At 37.8% G+C, this 27,708-nt stretch overlaps 1 protein-coding gene across 2 annotated transcripts; it reads left to right on the top strand.

Moving 5' to 3' along the window:
- Positions 1-344: 344 nt before the first annotated feature.
- On the top strand, positions 345-25,916 carry LOC133568659 (coiled-coil domain-containing protein 112). Of its 2 annotated transcripts, XM_061920769.1 has the most exons (13): positions 345-422; positions 2,861-2,970; positions 6,397-6,518; positions 6,601-6,690; positions 9,343-9,418; positions 14,020-14,140; positions 14,387-14,503; positions 14,563-14,700; positions 24,212-24,327; positions 24,414-24,537; positions 24,616-24,882; positions 24,944-25,042; positions 25,106-25,916. In XM_061920769.1, exons 1-13 carry the CDS (start codon positions 387-389, stop codon positions 25,184-25,186), a joined length of 1,497 nt encoding a protein of 498 aa, XP_061776753.1. In that variant the 5' UTR covers positions 345-386; the 3' UTR covers positions 25,187-25,916. The 2 variants fall into 2 exon arrangements, with proteins under 2 accessions (XP_061776753.1, XP_061776826.1); XM_061920842.1 differs by lacking the exon at positions 24,616-24,882 and having other exon boundaries at positions 25,106-25,914.
- Positions 25,917-27,708: the final 1,792 nt, after the last annotated feature.

Genomic DNA, 27,708 nt, shown 5'->3' with positions numbered 1-27,708 from the left:
TATATACAGTTTCCAAATACACAGCATCATCGTTTTCACAGCTTTTTAGTTGTTGGAGGTAGAGAGTGCTTTAATGTAGAGTTCTAAATCTTTTTTTAAAGGCACAAAAAAACAGGTCGGGTATTGAGAAACTTACATTTATCAGTATAAAACTTAGCCAATAGTATAATGAGGTTGCAAAGGTAAAATTCCTTTTACATTTTTTGTTCATACAGTGTAAAAAACACTTATGTCCAATTTATAAATGGCAATTATGTTCTGGATGGGTTTAGGTTATTTCTACTGTTCAGACAGCGCCCTTTGCTGGCTGGTCACAAACATGTATTATTTCCTCTTCCGGTTGAAATAAAGTTGGCATTTGATTTAAAAAAACGCTCTGATTCAACATGGCGTCCCTAGCAACCGTACACCAACTCCCCTCGGTAACTATCACAGTAAAATTGTTGCTGTACAAAATATTAAAGTAGCCTTTTGTCGAGAAGTATTTTGTAGAGTTGAATAAAGTAGGCAGTGTGTGACGAGCTAGCAGGAGTTAGCCGATACTAACCGACTTAAACTAGACATTGGTGATGCTACAATTAGCACCGTTCAGTTAGCACAACGATGACGAATTATTTGTCGACGTGCTTGTCATAATAGTCATATTTCTAACATTTTAATGTGCGCTAAAGTTACTTTGGCTTCGATATTTGGAGGTTTTTAGTGTTTTTATTGATGACTCAGTGCCGAACTATATATCATTAATACATAACTGTATTAAATAAATATATAAAAATAATATATACACATTTATATATAATTAATATATAACTGTATTAATAAATATATATAAATAATATATAAGTACATATATTATTTATTTAATTGTATATACACTTTATTGTTTTTTTAATGATGATTCTATGTGTCTAAATTAAAACATTCTTCTTCATACTGCATTAATATATGTTCATTTTAAACTTTCATGCAGAGAAGGAAATCACAACTAAAAAAATCACAATTTTTTTCATACGGTGTTGATCTGGAAATGTTTGCCACGGCATTTTAATGGTGTGGGTGTGTGGTACTGAATGGAAATGTTGACATGCGGAGTCAGCACTTTTCATTCTCTAGCAGGTGACTTTTCAAATGATGGTACATATCATCAGTAATGCTTCTTTTTGTAACAACACTTTTGTCCCACACTTGACAAATTACGGTTGTCTATTCGACATATTCCCACTTGAAGCCAAATCACCGCCAGGCGATAGACCCCCTGCTGTTTTTCTTGGGAATTAATTTTTCCTTCATTTGTTACCAGATTCACACCTTTTTCTCTCGTATTACCACTTGCACGGCTCCACTAGCATACTAGCATCACAGCTAACATTACCAATGCTTCTACCTCTCTGCTCCGCGAGGGCGTATACGTATGTGACATATGTAAAAAGGTGCGCTTGTTGTCTGTGAGAAGGAGAGATAAGAAAGAGTGAAGAAAAGCCTGTAGTGTAATGACAGCAGCAAAAAGCAACTGCGTGAGAACGTATACTCGAATATCACGATATAGTCATTTTCTATATCGCACAGAGACAAACCCGCATCATATCGAGTATATTGATATATCACCCAGCCCTATAACCAAGGTAATCAAAAAGGTCAACCAACGAACAAGATTTATCTACAGAATCTCCTCTCTGGTCAACAAAAGCACCATGAAGATTCTAGCGGGAACTCTCATCCAATCCTTTTTCGATTACGCATGCACCTCTAAAACCCTCAAAACTAGACTCCAAACATCCCACAACAAGCTGGTCAAGTTACTTATAAATCTCCACCCCATATCACACCTCACTCCTACCCACTTCTCCAAAGTAGGCTGGCTCAAGGTGGAGGACAGAGTAAAAAAACTTGCACTGAGCCTAGTCTATAATATTCGCTACACCTCCCTGATACCGAAGTACTTGTCAAACTACTTCCATAACGTAAATGACCGCCACAACCACAACACCAGGGGGAGCTTCACAAAACCATGTTAAACCCAGATTCTGATCTAACAAAGGTCTTAACTCTTTCTCCTTATATGCCACATCAATATGAAATGCACTCCCAACAGGTGTAAAAGTGCATCTCTACCATCCTTCAAAACCGCATTAAAAGAACACCTCCAGCCAACTACAACCCTAGACTAACACCCTCCCCCCACCACATCCCACCTCCCCGGATTGTAATTAATCAAATGTAAATAATCTAATGTATATACTTGTTGTTATGCTTTCTGAGCTCACTTTATTCTCTGCTCGCTGTACATATCCTACAAAGTCAGACCTACACTGTTTCAATGTCCATTTCTCAGATTATATAATTGTTCATGACTGAAGTCCTGATATCAACCAAACTTAACCTCCTCCACATTCCACCCCGCGTATTGTAAATAATGTAAATAATTCAATGTATATACTCTGATGATTAACTTGTGTGATGACTGTATTATGCTGATAGTATATATTTGTACTATGAATTGATTAACGTGGACCAAGTTGAAAACCTTTTCGGGTGTTACCATTTAGTGGTCAATTGTAGAGAATATGTACTGTACTGCGATGAGGTGGCGACTTGTCCAGGGTGTACCCCGCTTTCCGCCCGATTGTAGCTGAGATAGGCGCCAGCGCCCCCCGTGACCCCGAAAGGGAAAAAGCGGTAGAAAATGGATGGATGGATGTACTGTACTGTGCAATCTACAAACAAAAGTATCATTCAATCAAAGACTTGAAGGATGAGGCATTGTTGTTTTTTTAGCTATCCCGAGACAAACAAAGTCGTGACGTCATTAGTATCTTCTGTGTTGTGCATATTGACTAAATGATAGTGTTGCTTTATGCAGAGTGACTCGGAGCCGCCGTCTATACCTGATGACCAGGACTGTGTGGATGAAGGACAGTCCAGGAGGAGAGCCCAGGAGTTTCTTAAGGAAGCTGAAAAGACCAGAATACTGTACGTCTAATGGTGTAACTATTACCTAAGCAAACCACTAAACATACCATGGAGCTTTGTGTACATAGTAGAAACCTCCCGCAACACATTCGAAGTAGACATAATTGTTCCTGATACAGAATTAATTTCTCTACTAAAAAACCCAAAACATAGCTCAATTGAGAGAGCGGTTGTGCCAGCTACTTGAGGGTTCCAGGTTCGATCCCCGATTCAGGCATCCTAATCACTGCTGTTGTGTCCTTGGGCAAGACACTTTACCCACCTGCCCTCATTGCTAAACACACTGGTTTAAATGTAACTTGGATAATCAATCCAATTTATTTATATAGCACATATAAACAACAAAAATGTTTCCAAAGTGCTGCACAACAATATTTAAAACAATATTCAAGTATTATCCTTAGCTCCACCAATGACTGAATAAAAAGACAAAATAAATAAATATAAAACCAATATAAAAACAATATAACAAAGTAAAACCAATTAAAACATTAAATAAAAATCCACCCAATTATTTTCTACCACTTGTCCCTTTTGGGGTCACGGCGGGTCGCTGGAGCCTATCTCAGCTGCATTCGGGCGGATGGCTGGGTACACCCTGGTCAAGTCGCCACCTCATCGCAGAGTAAATAGAAATAAAAACAAAAACAGGACAACAGAGGAGCACACAACTCACGTAGTGTTAAAAGACAAAGAATAAAAGCAGGTCTTAAGACGAGACTTAAAACACTCCAATGTGGGAGCAGTTCTAATATGTAGGGGCAATGTGTGCCAGAGCTTAGGGCCGACCACAGAGAAGGCCCTGTTTCCCCGGGTTTTAAGTCTGGTCATGGGCACCACGAGCTGGAGCTGGCTCTCGGACCTCAGAGCGTGGGCAGGAGTGTAAATTTGGATGAGGTCCGAGATATACTGAGGTTCCAGTCCATGTAAAGCTTTAAAAACAAACAGCAAGGTTCTAAAATCAATTCTAAAATGAACAGGGAGCCAGTGCAAACTCTAAAGAATTGGGGTTATATGCTGGCGTTTCCTGGCCCCTGTTAAAAGTCGTGCTGCCGCGTTCTGGACTAACTGCAACCGGGAGAGAGCTTTTTGGCTAATGCCAGCATAAAGTACGTTGCAATAGTCCAGGCGACTTGGAATAAAAGCATGCACGACTTGTTCAAAAAGGTTAAAAGATAAAAACGGTTTTACTTTTGTTAAATGATGAAGATGATAAAAACATGATTTTAAAACTCCATTGACTTGTTTGTCGAGTTTAAAATCGCTGTCGATAGTGACGACAAGGCTGGTGACTTTGGGATAAGGGGTTTCACTTTACTACAAATAAAAATAGTAGGTTTAATTGTGGTGCCATCCTAAAACCAATACAAACTAGGGATGTACGGTATACCGGTATTAGTGTAGTATCGGGATACTAATTGAACATATTCGGTACTATACCGCTTCTGAAAAGTACCAGTCCGCCACCCTCCCCGAACCCCCGTCGTCGTCACGTCGAGTCATTGCTGGTTTACAAGCAGACGAGCATATCCGGCAGCCCACAATGACGGAGTACTTACAAGCAGACACAGTGTGTAGACAGGAAATGGAGAACTGACACATTTTGGCTTAACAACTAACGATAAAGGTGAAGTTATAATACTGAAACGCCCACAGGAAGAGGTGCTTTAAGACATGGCTAACCTCACTCGGCAGTGTTTTAGCTACTTCTAAATCACTGATCCTCGCCTCCATGGTGACAAAGTAAGTTTTTTACAAATATCATCCCTGCAGGACAAGGAATAGCTAAACATGCTTCACTGCACACCGTAGATCACCAGCGTCAAAATGTAAACAAATGCCATTTGTGGATCCACACCTGATTTCCACTGTAATGATACCAAGTACAGCAGCGTATCTAGTTGATACTGCTATGATTACGTCAACATTTTTGGCATTCGTTTTTAAAATATGTATATTATGTTCATAAACTCAGGAAATATGTCGCTGGACACATGAGGACTTTGAATATGACCAATTAATGATCCCGTAATGACTTGGTATCGGATTGATACCCAAATTTGTGGTATTATCCAAAACTAATGTAAAGTATAAAACGAGAAGAATAAATCATTATTACATTTTAACAGATGTGTAGATAGAACATGTTAAATGATAAAGTAAGCAGATATTAAAAGTAAATTAACAAGTAGATTAATAATTAATTTTCTACCACTTGTCCTTAATAATTTCGACTCAATAATAGAATGGAAAATGACACAAAATGTTACTGCATATGTCAGCAGCTAAATCGGGAGCCTTTGTTTGCTTACTTACTAATAATAAAAGACACGTTGTCTTGTATGTTCACTATTTTATTTAGTGTACCGTAATATTTTTTTTTCAAATAAAGCCTATATTGCAATTTTTTGTGGTAGCCTTTATTTAAAAAAGTACAGAAAAATATCAAAATAATTTTGGTACCAGTACCAAAATATTGGTATCGGGACAACACTAATACAAACACAGTTTTAAAAACAGTCGTAACTATCGTAGAAGGGTAAAAAGAAGTGAACCACTGTTAAAATGTTCAACTTGGTGGTGAGTGACTGACGTGTATGTGAAAGTCTGATTGAGTGTTTTAAAGCGGACCTATTATGCAAAACCAACTTTTCTTTCCTTTTGGTAACTCCCGTTCTGTATTTGGGATCTGCATAAGTCCCGAAAATTTGAAATCACACCTTGGCGGCATGGCGGCAATATTTATAAAACAATCTTACCTTCCTTCATACTTCCGCCAAACGAGCAGTTTGAAATTTGTCTTGTTTTTCCCATTAGTGACGTCAGCAGACATCTTCACATATGGTAGAAATTTATACAAAGGGCTTTGTGGGTGTCCACCATTGTAAGCTCCTCCCTCCTATTTCTCCATCCTTTTGTTGTGGGGCAGAGTGGCTCGTACATGCACATGCATCCTCCATTGTTTCCTTTTCTAATACTCAAGTGAAGTGAAGTGAATTATATTTATATAGCGCTTTTCTCAACTGACTCAAAGCGCTTTACATAGTGAAACCCAATATCTAAGTTACATTTAAACCAGTGTGGGTGGCACTGGGAGCAGGTGGGTAAAGTGTCTTGCCCAAGGACACAACGGCAGTGACTAGGATGGCGGAAGCATATAGTTCTAATTTATATCTGTCAGTACACTGGCTATGGAAACGCTAAAAACTACAACATGGCTGCCGGGGAGAAGATGCAGTCAGAGCGGAGGCATGTAAATAAAACGATCAGAAAGCGGCTTGAAAACGGATTGTAAAACATAAGGTATGCAAAATTTTGACAAACAATCACCATTACATGTTATATAGACCACATGAAAGTGTATTAAATTTAATCAAAACAATCATATTATCCTTTTAATAAACCAGTGCATTTAATTTGTTCCAGGGTTGACAAGTTGGAAAGGGAGAGGCCGCTGAGTGTCCAGTGCCGGAAAAGTAGGTGGACTGATGTAGCGACAGAGCTGGATGAGTATGAAAAAACACTAGTTGAGGAGAGAAGTGCACAAAGTGGGCCATAGCTTGTAATATATGCACACTTACTTTACTAGTGCAGATTTTGTGTTTTTTAATCCATGTTTCTTTGTTTAAGAGGTGCATCTAAAGAAGCAGTTGGTTAAGATTCAAAATGGCGTGAGAGAATTCAAGCAACAGCTGGCAAACATTAAACCAACTCCCATGTGTAAGTAACCTCACTACTCATAGGTCAGGGGTGTACAAACCTTTTCCAACAAGTCACATATGGAAAAACTGATGCATTGAATTGTCACTTTGATATGTGTTAAAGATACTAAACCGATGCAAAATCGGTCAAAGGAATATAGTCAAATGTCTAATCATATATCACATATAATAGTTAAATCATTTTATTTTCACAATATGCCATGAGCCAAAACTTTGGACACTCTTTCCTTGTAAGTCGACCCTTCTGATAAATGAGTCCCTTTATATTTATACAGCGCTTTTCTCTAGTGACGCAAAGCGCTTTACAATCTAATGCAGTTTATTTGATTAGTACTTCTCTTTTTCTAATCAGCCTGACCTAAGTCTTAAGGTTTATATGTTACATAAATAATAATTTTTGTGATTAACACATGGTTGCATATGAAGTGACAGGGTTGTAAACTGTAAGGAGGTTAGAAATATTTATTAAATAGGGTTAAAATCAAAAGTAAGATTACTAATTCAGTGTTGATATTTGAGTGGGCCACGAGCTCCTTGGTAGTGTAAAATTGGCACCCGAGCTCACAAAAGTTAAGAACCTCTATATTACATTATATTTACTTTTTAGATTATTAAATTAAAACATAATGTCTTTAGTATGTTACAGTTCGGACATTAAATTCACCATACAATTAAACATGAATTAATTACCACAGTAATACAAAACAATTGTAAGGAATTACAATTGTTGATGTAATATTATATATATAATACAATAATATTAATATTAAATTGTTATTATTAATTAATATAATTAATTTTATAAATTGTATATTATATATTAACATAATAATTGATATATTGATATTAATAAATAATATAAAATGTATATTATTATGATAATATATACAAATAATATAAATTATATATTAATTAATTCAATTAATTATAAATTAATTAATATTATATATATGATATAATAATATAATGCAAACCCCGTTTCCATATGAGATGCGAAATTGTGTTAGATGTAAATATAAACATAATACAATGATTTGCAAATCATTTTCAACCCATATTCAGTTGAATATGCTACAAACACAACATATTTTATGTTCAAACTGATAAACATTTTTTTTTTTTTGCAAATAATCAGAACTTTAGAATTTGATGCCAGCAACACGTGACAAAGAAGTTGGGAAAGGTGGCAATAAATACTGATAAAGTTGATAAATTCTCATCAAACACTTATTTGGAACATCCCACAGGTGTGCAGGCTAATTGGGAACATGTGGGTGCCATGATTGGCTATAAAAGCAGCTTCCATGATATGCCAAGTAATTCACAAACAAGGATGGGGCGAGGGTCACCAATTTGTAAGCAAATTGTCAAACAGTTTTAGAACAACATTTCTCAACGAACTATTGCAAGGAATTTAGGGATTTTACCATCTACGGTCCGTAAAATCATAAAAAGGTTCAGAGAATCTGGAGAAATCACTGCACGTGAGTGACAATATTACAGACTTTTGATCCCTCAGGCGGTACTGCATAAAAAACAGACATCAGTGTGTAAATGATATCACCACATGGGCTCAGGAACACTTCATAAAACCACGGTCAGGATCTACAGTTGGTTGCTACATCTGTAATTGCAAGTTAAAACTCTGCTATGCTAAGCAAAACCCATTTATCAACCACACCAAGGAACGCTGCTGGCTGCGCTAGGCCCGAGCTCATCTAAGATGAACTGATGCAAAGTGGAAAGGTGTTCTGTGGTCTGACGAGTCCACATTTCAAATTATATTTGGAAACTGTGGACATGGTGTCCTCCGGAACAAAGAGGAAAATAACCATCCGGATTGTTGTAGGAGCGAAGTTCAAAAGGCAGCAACTGTGATGGTATGGGGGTGTATTAGTGCCCACGGCATGGGTAACTTACACATCTGTGAAGGCACCATTAATGCTAAATGGTCCATACAGGTTTTGGAGCAACATATATTATCACCCAAGCAACGTTATCATGGACGGCCCTGCTTTCTTCAGCAAGACAATGCCAAGCCACGTGTTACAACAACGTGGTTTCGTAGTAAAAGAGTGCGGGTACTTTCCTGGCCTGCCTACAGTCCAGACCTGTCTCCCATCGAAAATGTGTGGCGCATTATGAAGAGTAAAATACGACAGCGGAGACCCCGCACTGTTGAACGACTGAAGCTCTACATAAAACAAGAATAGGAAAGAATTCCACTTTCAAAGCTTCAACAATTAGTTTCCTCAGTTCCCAAACTTTATTGAGTGTTGTTAAAAGAAAAGGTGATGTAACACAGTGGTGAACATGCCCTTTCCCAACTACTTTGGCTCGTGTTGCAGCCATGAAATTCTAAGTTAATTATTATTTGCAAAAAAAAAAATAAAGTTTATGAGTTTGAACATCAAATATCTTGTCTTTGTAGTGCATTCAACTGAATATGGGTTGAAAAGGATTTGCAAATCATTGTATTCCTTTTATATTTACATCTAACACAATTTCCCAACTCATATGGAAACGGGGTTTGTATTAATACAAAAAAAATACTTCTGTTTAGCTTTAGTATTTGTTTGCATTTGTTGTCTTTTTATTAAAGCCAATTTTATTAAAGCCAAGATCAATCGAGTCCTTTACTGTTTTACAGTGATTGAGAAGCTGAAGGATATAATGTCGCAGGTGGAAATTTCCATCAGCCATTTGAAGGAAGAACAACGCTCATGGTAAACTCTTGATCGTCCAAAGTGTGTCCCACAGGTCGTTTCTTATTTAAAAAAAAATACATGCCTGTGAATATTAACATTCATCTGGGTCATTGTATTCTCAGGGCATTACATTGATCTAATTGGGGATATTCATTTTGTCTAAGTAGACATTTAGCCTCTATTCCGAGCAGGGTTATCAGTTCATGCTCACAGACCAACAGTATTTATAGCCTGAGGGCTTGGTGCAGGATCCAAAGTATTTATCCTCAAGATGGGACATCCTCAGACAAAGATTGTTTTGCTCTATTTTGAAAAAGATTGTTTTAATATCTTGGTGGCAGAGCCGTGTATAGAGAGAATATGGCCAACTAGGTTTCAGAGTTGGTCCCAACCATGGCGCCCTGTAGTTACTTTAAGAGATCCTCTGGCCATACGCTCTCTGATTGGTCAAAAACTCCTCAAGTAAATACAGGGCACCGTATTTTAGACCAACTATGAAACTGAGTTGGTCATACCCTCTCTATATACGGCTCTGCCTGGTGCAAGAGCCTACTGCCGTTATGATTTTTGTGCACCACAATAGAGGCCCACAGGCAGATTGCACAATAAGGAATCTGGCCATGCCTTCATATTAAATTAAATAAATCCATAGTGTGACAGTTGGCAAAATGTCACCATCTCATGGACAATGTGGGAAACTCAGGTGAGTGACCATGACGTGTATTTGAGTGACACCATAAGCACACCATTTACCTACAGGACTCAATCCAAACAACCTTTCCTAGTCATGGTGCAGGAAAAAAAATTCAATCAGCACAAAAAGTCAACACACATGGTCACAAATAACACAACCTGCTTACTGAACTTTGTGGATATTATTTAAAAAAAAACGTCCTATCGCCATAAAAAAATGTCAATCACATCTATTTAAATCCACATCCATTATAATATGTAAACACACACACACACACATACATACATATATATATATATATACACACACACATTTTGCATGCAGTCGGCTTTCGGCCCCCGGAGAAATTTTTTTATGCCCCCCAGGTAAAAAGTTTGGACATCCCTGTTCTAAGACAATCTGTTCAGTCCAGATGTGATCGACTCAATGCCTTGAGAATATAAAAGAAAAAAATTATGTAACAAAATTGGGCATATATGATTTTTCTTTAAATGTATATAACTTAAAGCACTTTTTTAACAAAATAAAGAATATTCTTTGGTAGTTAAGTATGTGATCCTCAGTGGAAAAATTTGGACACTATGGCATACTTGCCAACCCTCCCGGATTTTCCGGGAGACTCCCGAAATTCACCGCCTCTCCCGAAAACCTCCCGGGACAAATTTTCCCCCGGAAATCTCCCAAAATTCAGGTGGAGCTAGATGCCACGCCCCCTCCAGCTCCATGAGAACCAACTCAGCAATGTTGTGACCCTCTTAAACAAGACAATACTGCCATCTACTGTACATAGAATAGAATAGAATGTACTTTATTGATCCCTAGGGGATATTCAGCACCACAGTTTGCTCACAAACAATGATAATATAAATAATATAAAATATATAATATATTATATGTACAATATATAATATATGAATAATATAAATATATTGTACATATATTTGACATTTAAGTGCAGTCAAGGAACATATGCGAGTCTGTTCTGAAGTCCATGCACAGAAAAGAGACATACGTAACTTCATCACGTCGCCTGGTTATTGACTCCAACCCAATATAGTTCGAAGGGGAAGAAGTATGTTGCCTGTAAATTTTGTAGAACAGAGTTTCTCCATTGAACATGGGGAACGGATATACTCAGTCATGAACGGTGTTGTACCGAAATGTGTTACCCATTGGAATTTGCAACTCTCGGGGGCGATGTTCCCATGGCGTTTGTTTGATGGTTAAACGGCAAGGGCAAAGAGGAGGAGAAGAAGAACGCTTGCGTAAATGGCGTAAACTACCCTTAATGCTGAAATGTCAGTTGTCAGAATTGTAGCATTAATAAATTACACATATTCTTGAAATCAATGACTTACTTTCATTATAGTATGAGTCCATTGTATCAGCTGTTGATTCCCTCTCACACACATACATTTTCCGGATTAAAAGCTATGATGAAATGAAACGTCAGTTGTCAAAATTTAAGGATAGTTTACGCCATTTACGCAAGCGTTCTTCTTCTCCTCCTCTTTGGCCTTGCCGTTTAACCATCAAACAAACGCCATGGGAACATAGCCCCCTGGAGTTACAAATTCCGATGGGTAACAGATTTTGGTACAACACCGGATTCGGAGATCGCTCGCCAATATGCAAATGGAAGAACAAAGGTTACTCAAATATTGAAAGGTAAGTGTTGTTGTTTTTTTTAGTAACCAGCAAGCACAGTACAGTTAGTAGAACAACTCTGTTTTTATTACTGTGTATTTGATAGGTGCCGTTGGAAATTCAACTATTTATTTTATTTATATATACAATAAAATAAATATATATATAGCTATAATTCACTGAAAGTCAAGTATTTCAGACATATACATATATGTATATATATATATATATATATATATATATATATACATATATATATATATATATATATATATATATATATCTTGATTGGATTATCCGGAGAATAGTGCTCGATAACGTGGTAGAGCGCAATATGTAGGTGTGGGAAAAATCACAAGACTACTTCATCTCTACAGAACTGTTTCATGATGGGTTCCCTCAATTATCAGGAGATTTTCATCAGGAAAATCTCCTGATGATTGAGGAAATATATATGATATACTCGCGTTGGTGAATTATACTACTCCCCTCTTAACCACGCCTCCGTCCCACCCCCGACCACGCCTCCCCACCCCACACCTGCGGAAATTGGAGGTCTCAAGGTTGGCAAGTATGCACTATGGGCTCTAATTTTTTTCTACAAAAAATGTTATAACTAGGGATGTACCGATCAAAATTTTTGCCCTCGGATCCCAATATGATTTTTGGCCTCAGAGCCGATCGTATTCCGAGTCCCAATCCTATGCGTTGACAATAAATCATAGTCAGAAAATGTTTTACAGCAAGTAATTAAGGTAAAAAACAATATTTAAATTCTAATTACATTTTTGAACTTCCTAGTGTTATGTAAAACATATTTCAGTACTTAAAAAACCGCTATATACATTTGATATTTTATTATTATTTAGGAATTAATTTTAAAATGTTATTTATTGTTTTTTTAATGCTTACACCAAGTAGCACCACCCTATCTTATTGAGCTGCTGCAGCCTTATTCTCCCTACAAGACCCTGGGGTCTTCAGACCAGCTTCTCCTGCCTGTGCCTAAAGCCAGTGGAAATAGAGCAGGGGTCGGGAACCTTTTTGGCAGAGAGAGCCATACAAGCCAAATATTTTAAAAAGTATTACCATGAGAGCCACATAATATTTTTTTTAAGACTGAACACAACTAAGTGTGTGCATTTTTAAGTAAGATCAACATTTTTAGAGTATAGTAAGTCTCTTATTCTTTTTAATAACATGGTTATTCTGAAGCTAACCAACAATAATAAAATGCTTTGCACCATTAATGCAACTTCTTGAACAGTTGTGGTAGAAAACGGATGGATGGATTAAAATGCATGAGAATCTTTTGTTTTTTGAACGTTATTTGTTATCACTGTGATTATCTGCGGAATTATTCATGACTTATGGTGTTAAGCAATGTCAGCTAAGATTTATCTGAGAGCCAGATGCAGTCATCAAGAGAGCCACATCTGGCTCGAGAGCCATAGGTTCCCTACCCCTGAAATAGAGCCTTTCCTGCGGCAGGGCCCAGACTGTGGAACAGCCTTCCATTATCTATTATATCTTCCCAGTCCCAGAGCCAATTTAAATCTAGGCTAAAAACATATTTTTACTCCCTTGAAATCAAATCCAGTTATGCAGGATATCTTGCTTGTTTTATTTCTTGTGTTGTAATTTTTATTTATTTATTATATTTTAGTATTTATATGTGATATATTTACTCTTCTTTTAAGGTATGTTTTACTATTGTATTGTATTCATCCTTCTGTGTTACAATGTAAATGTGACACTGCTTGCACTATTTTTTTTAAATGTTGGTTCTTATGTCTGTACAGCAGTTTGGACGACTGGAGTTGTTTTTAATAAATGTGCTATTGAAATTAATAAACTGAACTGAACTGACTATCCTTTGCAGATAACAATGTTATCTAGTGAATACTCCGCTGTCATATTAGGGTAATTATAGATCAGTCATAATATGAATATATACCACAAGAAACAGTGTTGTTTCTGCATTTCGATGCATCTGTTGCATCAACCGTCTTTATCATTTTATGTGAAAAAGTAGTATGTTCACCACATACGCCACTGGATAAATGTGTTGTTTTCAGTATCCTCCCATTGTGTGTTACCAAAACCACTTTTAACAACACTACAGAAACAAGCACAAGCTAGTTGGTATGACAGGCATTGTTTTATACACCCCAACAAATCACATATTGCCTGGCTTCAACACAATTCCAAACTTTTTTACTGAATCCAGTAATGTATATGACATTTTGCTGCTTCTGTGTCTGTGTTGTTCAAAAAGCTTTGGAGATCTTTTGAAGGAAGAGCGGACGTGTGAACAGGAGGTCGCAGCTTACGAGAAAAAGATTGAAAACTGGAGTATAACCATGACGTTGGACTCCAAACCCTCCACAGTTACAACTGTGAGTCTGTGATGGTTTGTGTCATATCATCTCTAAATAGCCTATTTCAACATTAAGTACGTCTGCATCATCTTAATGAGACCCAACAACAGATCTATAGAAGTTCATAACCTCCAGAGAACCTCTGACTATTTTTTCACGGTTACACATTTCAGGCAAGAAGTAGCCCTGTTGCGCAAAAAACGCAAATGTCCATTGCATAGTGCAGAAACACGCAACACATCAGTTCTTGTCTTTCCCAAAAAGAGCAAAACCTTGGTCAGAGATCTCCCCGTAGAGGTCCGCGCTTTGGAAGCCTTCCTCCAGAAGACAGGAGGCGTCTATGGCAGTTGGGAGGGGTACGATCACCAAGCCTTCCTCAAGGTAGGACATGGCGTGGAGCCTGACTTTCCTTTGCTGAGCCTTTATTTGGATCTAAACAGGTGTGGACCAAGCACAGAGGCCAAGCATCCTTCAGGAAAGAGGCCAAAATCTTTCTGCCCAGTAAAAGTCAGGAGGAGCTCGAGGAACACGAGAAGTGGCTCCTGGAGCTGATTCATCTGCAGGACAAGAGGAGAGAGGTCAGTGGCAAAAAACACCTTTCATCTCCTTTACCTTATTCGAGGATGGTTTCCTGGAAGGCTGCACAGGTTGTCAGTGATTAGGTCAATGCATACGTCAGGGCAAAGATGAGTGAGAAGATGTTCGGGTGAGCTTGCTTGTAGACTTCATTTCAAAATAGACACTGAACTGGATTTTAAATAAAACAGTCAGCAACTTTTGAGCAAATAAATGATGTGCATTCAAGTGAATCATCTAGAACAGGGGTTCTTAACCTTTTTTTAGTGATGTACCCCCTATTAAAAATGTTTTAATTCAAATACCTAATCAGAGCAAAGCATTTTTTGTTGAAAAAAAAAGGGATAAAGAAGTAAAATACAGCACTATGGAATCAGTTTCTGATTTATTAAATTGTATAACAGTGCAAAATATTGCTCATTTGTAGTGGTCTTTTTTGAACTATTTGGAAAATAAGATATAAAAATAACTAAAAACTTGTTGAAAAATAAACAAGTGATTTATTAAAAATAAAGAACATAGAAGTAATCATCAAGTTAATGTGCGCTCTTTGGGGATTGTAATAGAGATCCATCTGGTTTCATGAACTTAATTCTAAACATTTCTTCACAAAAAAAGAATTTTTTAACATCAATATTTATGGAACATGTCAACAAAAAAATCTAGCTGTCAACACTGAATATTGAGTTGTTGCATTTCTTTTCACAGTTTATGAACTTACATTCATATTTTGTTGAAGTATTATTCAATGAATATATTTATAAAAGATTTTTGAATTGTTGCTATTTTTAGAATATTTAAAAAAAAATCTTACGTACCCCTTGGCATACCTTCAAGTACCCCCAGGGGTATGCGTACCCCCATTTGAGAACCACTGGTTTACTGAGACAGGTTCTCAATTCGATATGTCATTGGGGTTCGAAAACTCTTCTTAAAAAGACCAAGGACAGCTGAATGGTTAAACAATCAATCAATCAATCAATGTTTACTTATATAGCCCTAAATCACTAGTGTCTCAAAGGGCTGCACAAACCACCACGACATCCTCGGTAGGCCCACATAAGGGCAAGGAAAACTCACACCCAGTGGGACGTCGGTGACAATGATGACTATGAGAACCTTAGAGAGGAGGAAAGCAATGGATGTCGAGCGGGTCTAACATGATACTGTGAAAGTTCAATCCACAATGGATCCAACACAGTCGCGAGAGTCCAGTCCAAAGCGGATCCAACACAGCAGCGAGAGTCCCGTTCACAGCGGAGCCAGCAGGAAACCATCCCAAGCGGAGGCGGATCAGCATCGCCGAGATGTCCCCAGCCGATACACAGGCAAGCAGTACATGGCCACCGGATCGGACCGGACCCCCTCCACAAGGGAGAGTGGGACATAGAAGAAAAAGAAAAGAAACGGCAGATCAACTGGTCTAAATAGGGAGTCTATTTAAAGGCTAGAGTATACAAATGAGTTTTAAGGTGAGACTTAAATGCTTCTACTGAGGTGGCATCTCGAACTGTTACCGGGAGGGCATTCCAGAGTACTGGAGCCCGAACGGAAAACGCTCTATAGCCCGCAGACTTTTTTTGGGCTTTGGGAATCACTAACAAGCCGGAGTCCTTTGAACGCAGATTTCTTGCCGGGACATATGGTGCAATACAATCGGCAAGATAGGATGGAGCTAGACCGTGTAGTATTTTATACGTAAGTAGTAAAACCTTAGAGCGAATTTTAGCGATATTACGGAGATGAAAGAAGGCCGTTTTAGTAACGCTTTTAATGTGTGCCTCAAAGGAGAGAGTTGGGTCGAAGATAATACCCAGATTCTTTACCGTGTCGCCTTGTTTAATTGTTTGGTTGTCAAATGTTAGAGTTGTATTATTAAATAGAGTTCGGTGTCTAGCAGGACCGATAATCAGCATTTCCGTTTTTTTGGCGTTGAGTTGCAAAAAGTTAGCGGACATCCATTGTTTAATTTCATTAAGACACGCCTCCAGCTGACTACAATCCGGCGTGTTGGTCAGCTTTAGGGGCATGTAGAGTTGGGTGTCATCAGCATAACAGTGAAAGCTAATACCGTATTTGCGTATGATGTCACCTAGCGGCAGCATGTAGATGCTGAAGAGCGCAGGGCCAAGGACCGAACCCTGGGGAACTCCACACGTTACCTTAACGTAGTCCGAGGTCACATTGTTATGGGAGACACACTGCATCCTATCAGTAAGATAAGAGTTAAACCAAGACAGGGCTAAGTCTGACATACCAATTCATGTTTTGATACGTTCTAATAAAATATTATGATCGACGGTATCGAAAGCAGCGCTAAGATCGAGGAGCAGCAACATAGATGACGCATCAGAATCCATCGTTAGCAATAGATCATTAGTCATTTTTGCGAGGGCTGTCTCCGTGGAGTGATTTGCCCTGAAACCGGATTGAAAGGTTTCACATAGATTGTTAGACGCTAAGTGTTCATTTAACTGCTCCGCAACAATTTTTTCAAGGATTTTTTAAATAAAGGGAAGGTGAGACACCGGTCGGTAGTTTACCATGAGGTCAGGATCGAGGTTAGGTCTTTTAAGAAGAGGATGAACAACCGCTTTTTTGAATGCTAGGGGAACAGTGCCCGAGGAGAGTGATAAGTTTATAATATTTAGCACTGATGGACCTAATAATACAAAGAGCTCCTTGATCAGTTTCCCAGGAAGAGGGTCAAGTAAACATGTTGTTTGTTTTATTCCATTTACACGTTGTAACAATTCCTCTAATGTTATTTCCTCAAAACGAGAGAAACTATTTTGGAGGGCAGTATCCGCCGTATATACAATCGTGTCAGTGTTAATAGAACCCCGTTGTAGCTGGGACGCATTGTCTTTAATCTCCTTTCTAATGACTTCAATTTTCTTACTAAAGAATTGCATAAAGTCATCAGCTGAGTGGGTTGAGCTACTGGAAGGGGTCCCTTGTTGGGTTAGCGATGCTACCGTACTAAACAAAAATTTAGGATCGTTTTTATTACGGTGGATGAGATTTGAGTAATATTTAGCTTTAGCTAAGGTAAGCATGCGTTTATAAGTTATTAAACCATCACTCCATGCTTGATGGTGCACCTCAAGTTTAGTCGTGCGCCATTTGCGTTCCAGCTTTCTACATAATAATTTCTGAGCTCTAGTTTCTTCTGTAAACCACGGGGTGCGCTTTTTAGGAGCCTTTTTTAACTTTAGCGGTGCTATGTTATCAATGGTTTCGAGCAGGGCGTCGTTAAAGTTGTTAGTGAGGTTATCAATAGAGCCCACATACTTTGGGAATGGTGCCATTACCGAGGGCAGTAGGTCAGCAAGAGTTGTCGTTGTGGCCGTATTAATGTTGCGGCTGCTATAGCAGTTATTATTATTATTAGTTTGACGAACATGCGTCTGAACCTCGAATTTTATAAGGTAATGATCGGACAATACTTTAGTATACGGGAGTATCGTAACTTTGGAAACGGTGATACCCCTGACAAGCACTAGGTCTATCGTATTACCGTTGCGATGTGTGGGTTCATTTATTATTTGTGTGAGACCACAGCTATCAATTACAGTCTGGAGCGCTACGCACGGTGGGTCCGATGGGGTATTCATATGGATATTAAAGTCCCCCATTATGATTATATTATCGGCGTGTGTCACTAGATCAGCAACAAACTCTGAGAATTCATTGATAAAGTCCGAATAGGGCCCTGGGGGGCGGTAGATAACAGCCAGGTGTAGAGGCAGCGGTGTGACAGACCTCATAGTAAACAACTAGCTCCTAATCAAAGGGGACAGGCTTCAAATCCCAGTCAGATCGGTCGGTAACTTGGAAAGCTTCAGCTGGTTGAGTTACCCTTTTATATCATAGTTTACTGAGAAAGGGTTTTCAATTAAATATCTCATTGGGGTCCGAAATCCCATCTCAATAAGACCAAGGATAGCCGAAAGGTTAAAGAGCTGGTTCCTACTCATAGGGGACTGGGTTCAAAGAGCTTTACAACAGATGGACGCATGTACACAGCTGCATTGACTCTGGACTTGATGAAACACAGTGGACCAAAACCAGCAGCTGACATGGCTCCCCAAACCATTGCTGACTGAGGGAACTTCCGTTGTCTAGAGTTCAGGAGTGGTTTGACCATGGGAATACGGCTTTTGAAGCTGTATCTGTTGTAAAGCTCTATGGAGATGATGATTTCATTTTCCAGCATGATCTGGCACCTGTCCACAGTGTCAAAACCACCAGTAACTGGTGTACTGACCATGGCATTACTGTCTTCCATTGGCCTGCCAACTCCCCTGACCTGAAACTCTTAGAGAATTTGTGGGTTATTGTGAAGAAGAAGCTGGAAGACACCAGGCCCAATAATGCAAATGAGCTAAAGGCCGCTATTAAAGCATCCTGGGCATCCATAACACCTCAGCAATGCCACAGGCCGATTGCCTCCATGCTACGCCGTATTGATGCAGTAATCCGTGCAAAATGATTCCCAACCAAGTACTGAGTGCGTTAATTGACATTTTCAAATATTTGATTTTGTTTTGCTGTTATAAATATTTTTTTTACTTGGTCTGAGGAAATATTCAAATTTTTTGAGATAGGATTCTTGAGTTTTCTTAAGCTGTATGCCATAATCAGTAATATTAAAATAATAAAAGGCTTGCAATATTTCAGTTGATGTGTAATGAATCCAGAATGTATGACATTTTCATGTTTTTAGTTGCATTACAGAAAATAAAGGACTTTATCACAATATTCTAATTTTCTGAGACAGTCCTGTATGTCATTGAGGAAATAAAATCTCATCTGAAGCATAAGTCAGATCCATTGGTGACAAGGCAAGCTTCCGCTGGTGGAGTCAAACTTTTTAATCATAGTTTATTGAGACAGGTTCTCAATTAAATATGTCATTGGGGCCCGAAAACTCCCTTTAAGAAGACCGAGGATGGCTGAGTGGTCAAAACTAGGTTCAGATCCCAGTTAGGTTGATCGGTAACCAAGAAAGCTACAGGGGTAGGAGTTGAAGTTTTATATCATAGTTTACTGAGACATATTCTCAATTAAATATGTCATTGAGGTCCAAAATCTCTTCTCAAGAACACCAAGGACAGCTGAATAGTTAAACAGGTAGCTCCTAATCAAAGGGGACTGGTTTCAAATCCCCGTCAGATCGATCGATCGGTAACTAGGAAATCTTCAGCTGGTTGAGTTTCCCTTTCATATCATAGATTACTGAGAAAGGGTTTTCAATTAAATATCTCATTGGGGTCCGAATTCTCATCTCAAGAAGACCAAGGATAGCTGAAAGTTTAGAAAGCTAGCTCCTACTCAAATGGGACTCGGTTGAAATCCTAGTCAGATCTGTCGGTGACTAGGAAAGCTTCCCCCGGTGCAGTTATTCTTTTAAATCATAGTTTACTGAGACAGGTTCTCGATTAAATATGTCATTGGGACCCGAAATCTGACCTTAAGAGGCTTAAGGTTAGCTGAGTGGTTAAAGCAGTTATCTCTCAACCATGGAGAACTGGGTTCAAATCCCAGTCAGGTCGATCGGTAACAAGGAAATATCCAGTAGGAAGACTTATAGGTTTATATCATAGTTTACTGAGACAGGTTCTTAAATATATAGGTCATTGAGGAAAGAAATCTCATCTGAAGGATAGCTGAATTGGTAAACAGCTAGCTCCCAATCAAAGGGGACTGGGATAAAATCCCAGTCAGATCAATCGGTAACTAGGAAAGCTTCACATGGTGGAGTTAATCTTTTAAATCATAGTTTACTGAGACAAGTTGTCAATTAAATATGTCATTGGGGCCCGAAAACTCTGTTTAAGAAGACCAGGGGTGACTGAGTGGTCAAAACAGCAATCTCCCAATCAAAAAGGACTAGGTTCTTTTCCCAGTCAGGTTGATCGGATACTATTTTATATCATAGTTTACTGAGAAAGGCTTTTCAATTAAATATCTCATTGGGATCCGAAATCTCATCTCAAGAAGACCAAGGATAGCTGAAAGGTCAAAACAGCTATCTCCCAATCAAAAAGGACTAGGTTCAAATTCCAGTCAAGTTGAACAGTGACAAGGAAAGATCCAGTGGGAGGAGTTGAAGTTTTATATCATAGTTTACTGCAGTGGTTCTCAACCTTTTTCAGTGATGTACGCCCTGTGAACATTTTTGTATTTCAAGTACCCCCTAATCAGAGCAAAGCCTTTTTGGTTGAAAAAAAGGGATAAATAAGTAAAAATACAGCACTATGTAATCAGTTTCTGATGTATTAAATTGTATAACAGTGCAAAATATTGCTCATTTGTAGTGGTCTTTCTTGAACTATTTGGAAAAAAGAAAAAGAACTAAAAACTTGTTGAAAAATAAACAAGTGAATTTCATTGATGTAAATTGTGTTGAGAAATGAGAACAGAAAGGGAATATATGTGCTACTAACTTGCTATGAATTTGTAAAAGGGCTTATAAAATAAGCTTGGCTTCTACCTACTCCTTTTCGAACATGTTATAAAGAGAAATGTGAATATGTTAACTATTGGTGTATGATGTATCACTTGTAATTGCATACATGTTCTAAATACATTTAAACCAAACCAAACCAACCTCAAAATCAATTGCGTGATTAATCTGTGTATATACATGATTAATGCAATCATATTATGTATAAAAATCACATTAGTTAACTTGTTATTTTTTAACGGTGGCGGGCTGTGCATATCACACCTTGGTCTTCAGTGATGTCCTACTTAGTCTGACTTTAATACCGCTCATAATACCATTATTCATGTCACTACATGAAAACAACTGTTGAGTGCGTTGTCAGGTTGTGAGTGTGAAAAAGTGAGACTCTTCCTATTTTATATTATTTCTCACACACACACACACACACACACACACACACACAGACAGAATGTTTTTCTTCATAAATAATATAGTTTGTAGCAATAAATTCAGCATTTTTCAATATAGTTATTCAGTGTACTATGTTTTGAAGGTTTTTGTTCTTCATTTCTATTCTGACTAACCAACACTGGAGATGGAAGTTACCTACAATCTCATATTTACATGTCAAATGTTCATTAATAAATACAGTAAATCTAAATGTAGAATCTCATAGGGTGGGAAACTTTGGCAAAATTTTAAGATTTTAAAGTACTCGATAGCACTCTAATCAGCAAATGAACCTCAAAAACGAATTGGTTGGAACTTAAATAACTTTTGCACACTATTTTAATTTTTAAGATTATTAAGATGCACAGCGCCCCCAGTGACACCAAAAGGAATAAGCGGTAGAAAATGGATGGATGGATGGATGGATGGACAATATATCCCAACCTAGGGGGACCGAGTTGTCTCCGTTGCTGGTCTCTCCTTCTTTGAACACTCTCCCTGCACATGTCAGAACACTTCACTGCAAAAAGTCAGTGTTTAAAAACAAGCAAAAAATAAAAAACTAAAATTAGGGGTATTTTATTTGAACTAAGCAAAATTATCTGCCAATAGAACAAGAACATTTGGCTTGTCAAGACTTTCCAAAACAGGTAAAATTAGCTAACCTCAACGAACCCAAAAATACCTTAAAATATTAATAACAAATGCAATTTTCTTGGTAGAAAAGAAAAATTTGACATTTTTGCTCAATATGTTGAAAATTATTCTTAGATTAAGCAAATGCTAGTGCCATTATCTTGACATATTGATATGCGCTCAGCATCATGATTTTTTTGTTCATGCTTGAAGTAAGAAATTATTACTTTAAAAAAGTAGTTTTATACTTGTGAGTGTTAATGACACAGCTTTGGATTAGTTGATATTTTAGTTTCAAGCATGTTTTTACTCAATATAGGTCATAAAATCTCATCTACAAGCTGTAATATCTTACTGAGATCATTTAGGACCAAAACCCTTAAAACAGGGGTCACCAACCTTTTTGAAACCAAGAGCTACTTCTTAGGTACTGATTAATGCGAAGGGCTACCAGTTTGATACACACTTGAATAAATTGCCAGAAATAGCCAATTTGCTCAGTTCACCTTTAACCATATTCTATTACTAATAATTAATTAGATTTATCTTTGTGGAAACACTGATCATCTTAATGATTTCTCAAAATAAATATATATAGAAACAGATAAATATCAATATGCAAAGCTTTATTTTTATATTTTCTCTAAGTGCACATTTTTCAAATTAAATATTTTCAAATGATCACTTCTAAGACATGCAGTCTTGTGAAATCACAATATCCCATTTTAACTAGCTAGCCACTAACATTTTTTAACAAATCATGAATTACTTTGCACCATGTTTTTACAAATAATAACTCATGTAAAATACAAAAGTCAACTCTCAAATTTTCAAATAAATCATGTCACACTTTGAACTGGACACCAAATCTGTTATCTGTTTCTTTGTCAGTTAGTGGGAATCCTTGCATTGCTGTTAACTAGTGTGTTGTACTCTGGTGTGTGTTATTTGACACTGCAACTCTGAGTGAGTCTTGCAGATGTGCATCAGTGAGGCGTGTTCTGTGTTTGTTCTTGATGAAGTTCATGTCGGAAAAGGCTGATTCACAAAAATAAGTTGAACCAAACAGGCTTGCAACCTACATAGCTGCTGCGCATACACCACTGTACTTTGGTGCAGCCTGATGGGCTTTAAATTTTAAATTGTCAAGAAAGAAGAGGAAGTAATTTAAAAGGTAAAAGTTTATTTGTGTTTAAAAATCCTAGAATAATTTTTAAGGTTGTATGTTTTCTCTAAAATTGTCTTTATGAAAGTTATAAGAAGCAAAGTAAAAAATAAATGAATTTATTTAAACAAGTGAAGACCAAATCTTTAAAATATTTTTGGGGATTTTCAAATTCTATTTGAGTTTTGTCTCTCTTATAATTAAAAATGTCGAGCAAAGCGAGACCTGTTTCTAGTAAATAAAAAAAATAAAAAAAAATAGAGGCAGCTCACTGGTAAGTGCTGCTATTTGAGCTATTTTTAGAACAGGCCAGCGGGCTACTCATCTGGTCCTTACGGGCTACCTGGTGCCCGCGGGCACCGTGTTGGTGACCCCTGCCTTAAAACAAGTAAAACACTAACATAAAATCTGCTTAGTGAGAAGAATTATCTTATCAGACAGAAAATAAGCAAATATCACCTTTATTTGAGATATTTAATCTTACTTAGATTTCAGTTTTTGCAGTGTACACTGTTCAAAAGACTTGCTAAAAAAACACCTCTTCATTGAATTCCATAATATTTTCCCTCTGCTGTCTATTGTTATGTTGGTATGCCCTTCAGCAGTTTATTGGTTGTTCTTTTGTAAAATATTTTTGAGTAGATTCTTAAAAGCGTTATGTACATAAAGTGCATAACTGTATATCATACACAATCAACGGGATATGTTGCGGTTGTCTACAACACATAGTAAACTTTACTATGTCCTTTGGACATATTGTGCTTTCAGTCAGTTTCTTTCATGATTTTTGTATTTTTTTATTCTGCAGGCGATCCAAAGGTGGAGGAGTAAGAAGGAACTGGAACGTCAAAGCAGGATACAGAAGCAGGCGGAAACAGTAGATGCTGAGAGGAAGAAGAAAGACGTAAAGAACCAGCAAAGCAAGTAAGAGCAAGAGGAAACATTGCTTGTCCGAAAAATGCCACATTAGCAGGTAGCAGGAAATTGTTTTTTGTGGGGGGTTTTTTTAGAAGCGAGGAAGAGAAGAAGCTGGCTGCTCAGAGTCTGGAGCGGTGGAAGGAGGCCAAGGCAAGGAAAGAGGAGCAGGAGAAGCAGAGGCGAGCAGCCCTCATTCAAAAGAACAGAACGGCAAAGGTACGCCTTCAGCACACGAACTCCAGAGGAACAACATCTTTTGGACAAATGATTCATCAGGTGGAGTGTTTTCATCAGCTGGAGGCAAAGATGACCTCAGAGGACCAAGTAGAGGGCAGAAGGGGAGAGGAGAAGGAGGAGGAGAAGATCAGGAGAGTGGAGGAAGAGAAGATCAGGAGAGCTTGGGAAGAGAAGATCAGGAGAGCGAAAGAAGAGAAGATCAGGAGAGCAGAGGAAGATAAGATCAGAAAAGAGGAGGAAGAGAAGAGCAGGAGAGAGCAGGAAGAGAAAGAGATGGAGAGGAGGAAGGAGGCAACCAAAAGCATCAAGCACCTCATTAAAAGGGTAGATCGTTGGTCATGTATTTGTATTTGCACATACATGCATTTTGTTATTCTAACTGCAGGATCTGGACCGAGTCCAAGCGAAGCGTCAGGAGAAACTGCAGAAGCTAAAGGAGGAAGAGGAAAGGCAGGAGAGGATTATGATGAAGCTGAAGGAGAAAGTCAGTGAGCGCTCAAATGTGTGTGCGCTGTTTGGCTAAATACTTGCTTTCGTTGTGTTGTAGGTGGACTGTCACGTCAGCAGAGACCCTTCAAGGCTGGTCAAGCCCACCAAAGGATGGGAGGAGAGAATAAAGAGTGTCTGATCTTCTAGAGGAGAAGCTGTTTTTCTCATATTTTACAGGTCTCATGTTGTTTAACATGTGGCTTTGTGTTTGTAGCGCTGTAATCCAGTTTGAGCTGGGATTATGTTTGAATGTTGCAACAGCAACCACTTCAAGTTGCATTTTCTTGTTTTGTCGCAGAGCTGTTCCCAGCTGGAGACAAGGTCTGTTACGACTTAAGTGTTCCTTACTTTTGCAATATGCAAGATGTCAGTCAAAATCTCATTAAAGGTACAATTAAAGGTGCAAATGTGACTTTTTTGTGATGTTCCAAATGTAATATGTGTCCAGAGAGCTTGTTTATGAACAGCAAACATCAGTCCATCTAGTTTGTAGGCTTTTTTTGCGAATCTTGCAGCTGGAAATGCCTGAATTGGCGGCAGCTTTTTCAGAAAGTCAACATATGAATTTGCTATCCATATATTTTAACGTGGTCTTTGTAAACCTTAACCTCAAAAAGCACAGAAAACAGTATTTATATTTTATTTGTTAGATTTAAAAATAGACTATGGGAGCACAAGCTCAGAGTTTATGGTCAAATTACTGGACAGTAATTATTAATTATTATTACAGAAAGAAACGCCACTCTTATACCATGAATTGATTAACGTGGACCCCAACTTAAACAAGTTGAAAAACTTACTCGGGTGTTACCATTTAGTGGTCAATTGTACGGAATATGTACTGAACTGTGCAATCTACTAATAAAAGTATCAATCAATCAATCAATCTGTTCGCTGTCTGCTCTGTCGTCAACAAGTTGCAAACATTCTTCGTGTACTATATATTTTAAGCTTGAAAGTGTTTGTTCATCTTAAACATTGGTTTATGTTACAACTCATTTACCCGACACATTAGGAGTAGAGATGTCCGATAAGGGCTTTTTTTGCTGATACCCGATATTCCAATATTGTCCAACTTTTAATTACCGATTCCGATATCAACCGATACCGATATACTGTATACAGTCGTGGAATTAACACGTTATTATGCCTAATTTTGTTGTGATTCTCCGCTGGATGCATTAAACAATGTAACAAGGTTTTCCAAAATACAAACACCGATTCCATATGAGTCGGGAAATTGTGTTACATGTAAATATAAATTGAATACAATGATTTGCAAATCCTTTTCAACCCATATTCAATTAAATGCAATACAAAGACAAGATATTTAATGTTCAAACTCATAAACTTTATTTTTTTTTTGCAAATAATAATTAACTTAGAATTTCATGACTGCAACACGTGCCAAAGTAGTTGGGAAAGGGCATGTTCACCACTGTGTTACATCAACTTTTCTTTTAACAACACTCAATAAACGTTTGGGAACTGCGGAAACCAATTGTTGAAACTTTGAAAGTAGAATTATTTCACATTTTTGTTTTATGTAGAGCTTTAGTCGTTCAACAGTCCGGGGTCTCCGATGTCGTATTTTACGCTTCATAATGCGCCACACATTTTCGATGGGAGACAGGTCTGGACTGCAGGCGGGCCAGGAAAGTACCCGCACTCTTTTTTTACGAAGCCACGCTGTTGTAACACGTGCTGAATGTGGCTTGGCATTGTCTTGCTGAAATAAGCAGGGGCGTCCATGAAAAAGACGGCGCTTAGATGGCAGCATATGTTGTTCCAAAACCTGTATGTACCTTTTAGCATTAATGGTGCCTCCACAGATGTGTAAGTTACCTATGCCTTGGGCACCAATGCACCCGATACCATCACAGATGCTGGCTTTTGAACTTTGCGTCGATAACAGTCTGGATGGTTTGCTTCCCCTTTGGTCCGGATGACACGATGTCCAATATTTCCAAAAACGATTTGAAATGTGGACTCGTCAGATCACAGAACACTTTTCCACTTTGCATCAGTCCATCTTAGATGATCCTGGGCCCAGAGAAGCTGGCGGCGTTTGAAAAAAAAATCCAAGAATTCACATTGTAGGAATTTTTAAGAATTTATTTTCACATTCTGTCTCTCACAGTTGAAGTGTACCTACAGTATGATGAAAATTACAGACCTCTGTCATCATTTTAAGTGGGAGAACTTGCACAATCGGTGGCTGACTAAATATTTTTTTTCCCCACTGTATATATGTATATATAGGTATATATACGTATATATAGGTATATATGTATATGTATATCAATATATATACAGGTATGTGTATATATAGGTATATATATATCAACATATATACAGGTATGTGTATATATAGGTATATATATATATATGTATATATAGTGGTATATATATATATATGTATGTATGTATGTATATACAAGTATAGGCGTAATATGATCAAACTTTCATGTTCTTGTCTAAAGTCTAGCAGCCACAATTTGTACCAACTGCAATCCTTTAATGCTAGACATAGGGAGACCCAAAATGTATACATTACAGTAATCGAAACGAGACGTAACGAACGCATGAATTTAACAAAATAGTTTTACACTCTACTTCCGTACACAACAAACTACCGATTTGCTCTTATTTTGATAGATG

The sequence above is a fragment of the Nerophis ophidion genome, linkage group LG01 (genome assembly GCF_033978795.1).
Source record: "Nerophis ophidion isolate RoL-2023_Sa linkage group LG01, RoL_Noph_v1.0, whole genome shotgun sequence".
Lineage (NCBI taxonomy): Eukaryota > Metazoa > Chordata > Actinopteri > Syngnathiformes > Syngnathidae > Nerophis > Nerophis ophidion.
This window is presented reverse-complemented; position numbering and strand designations above follow the sequence as displayed.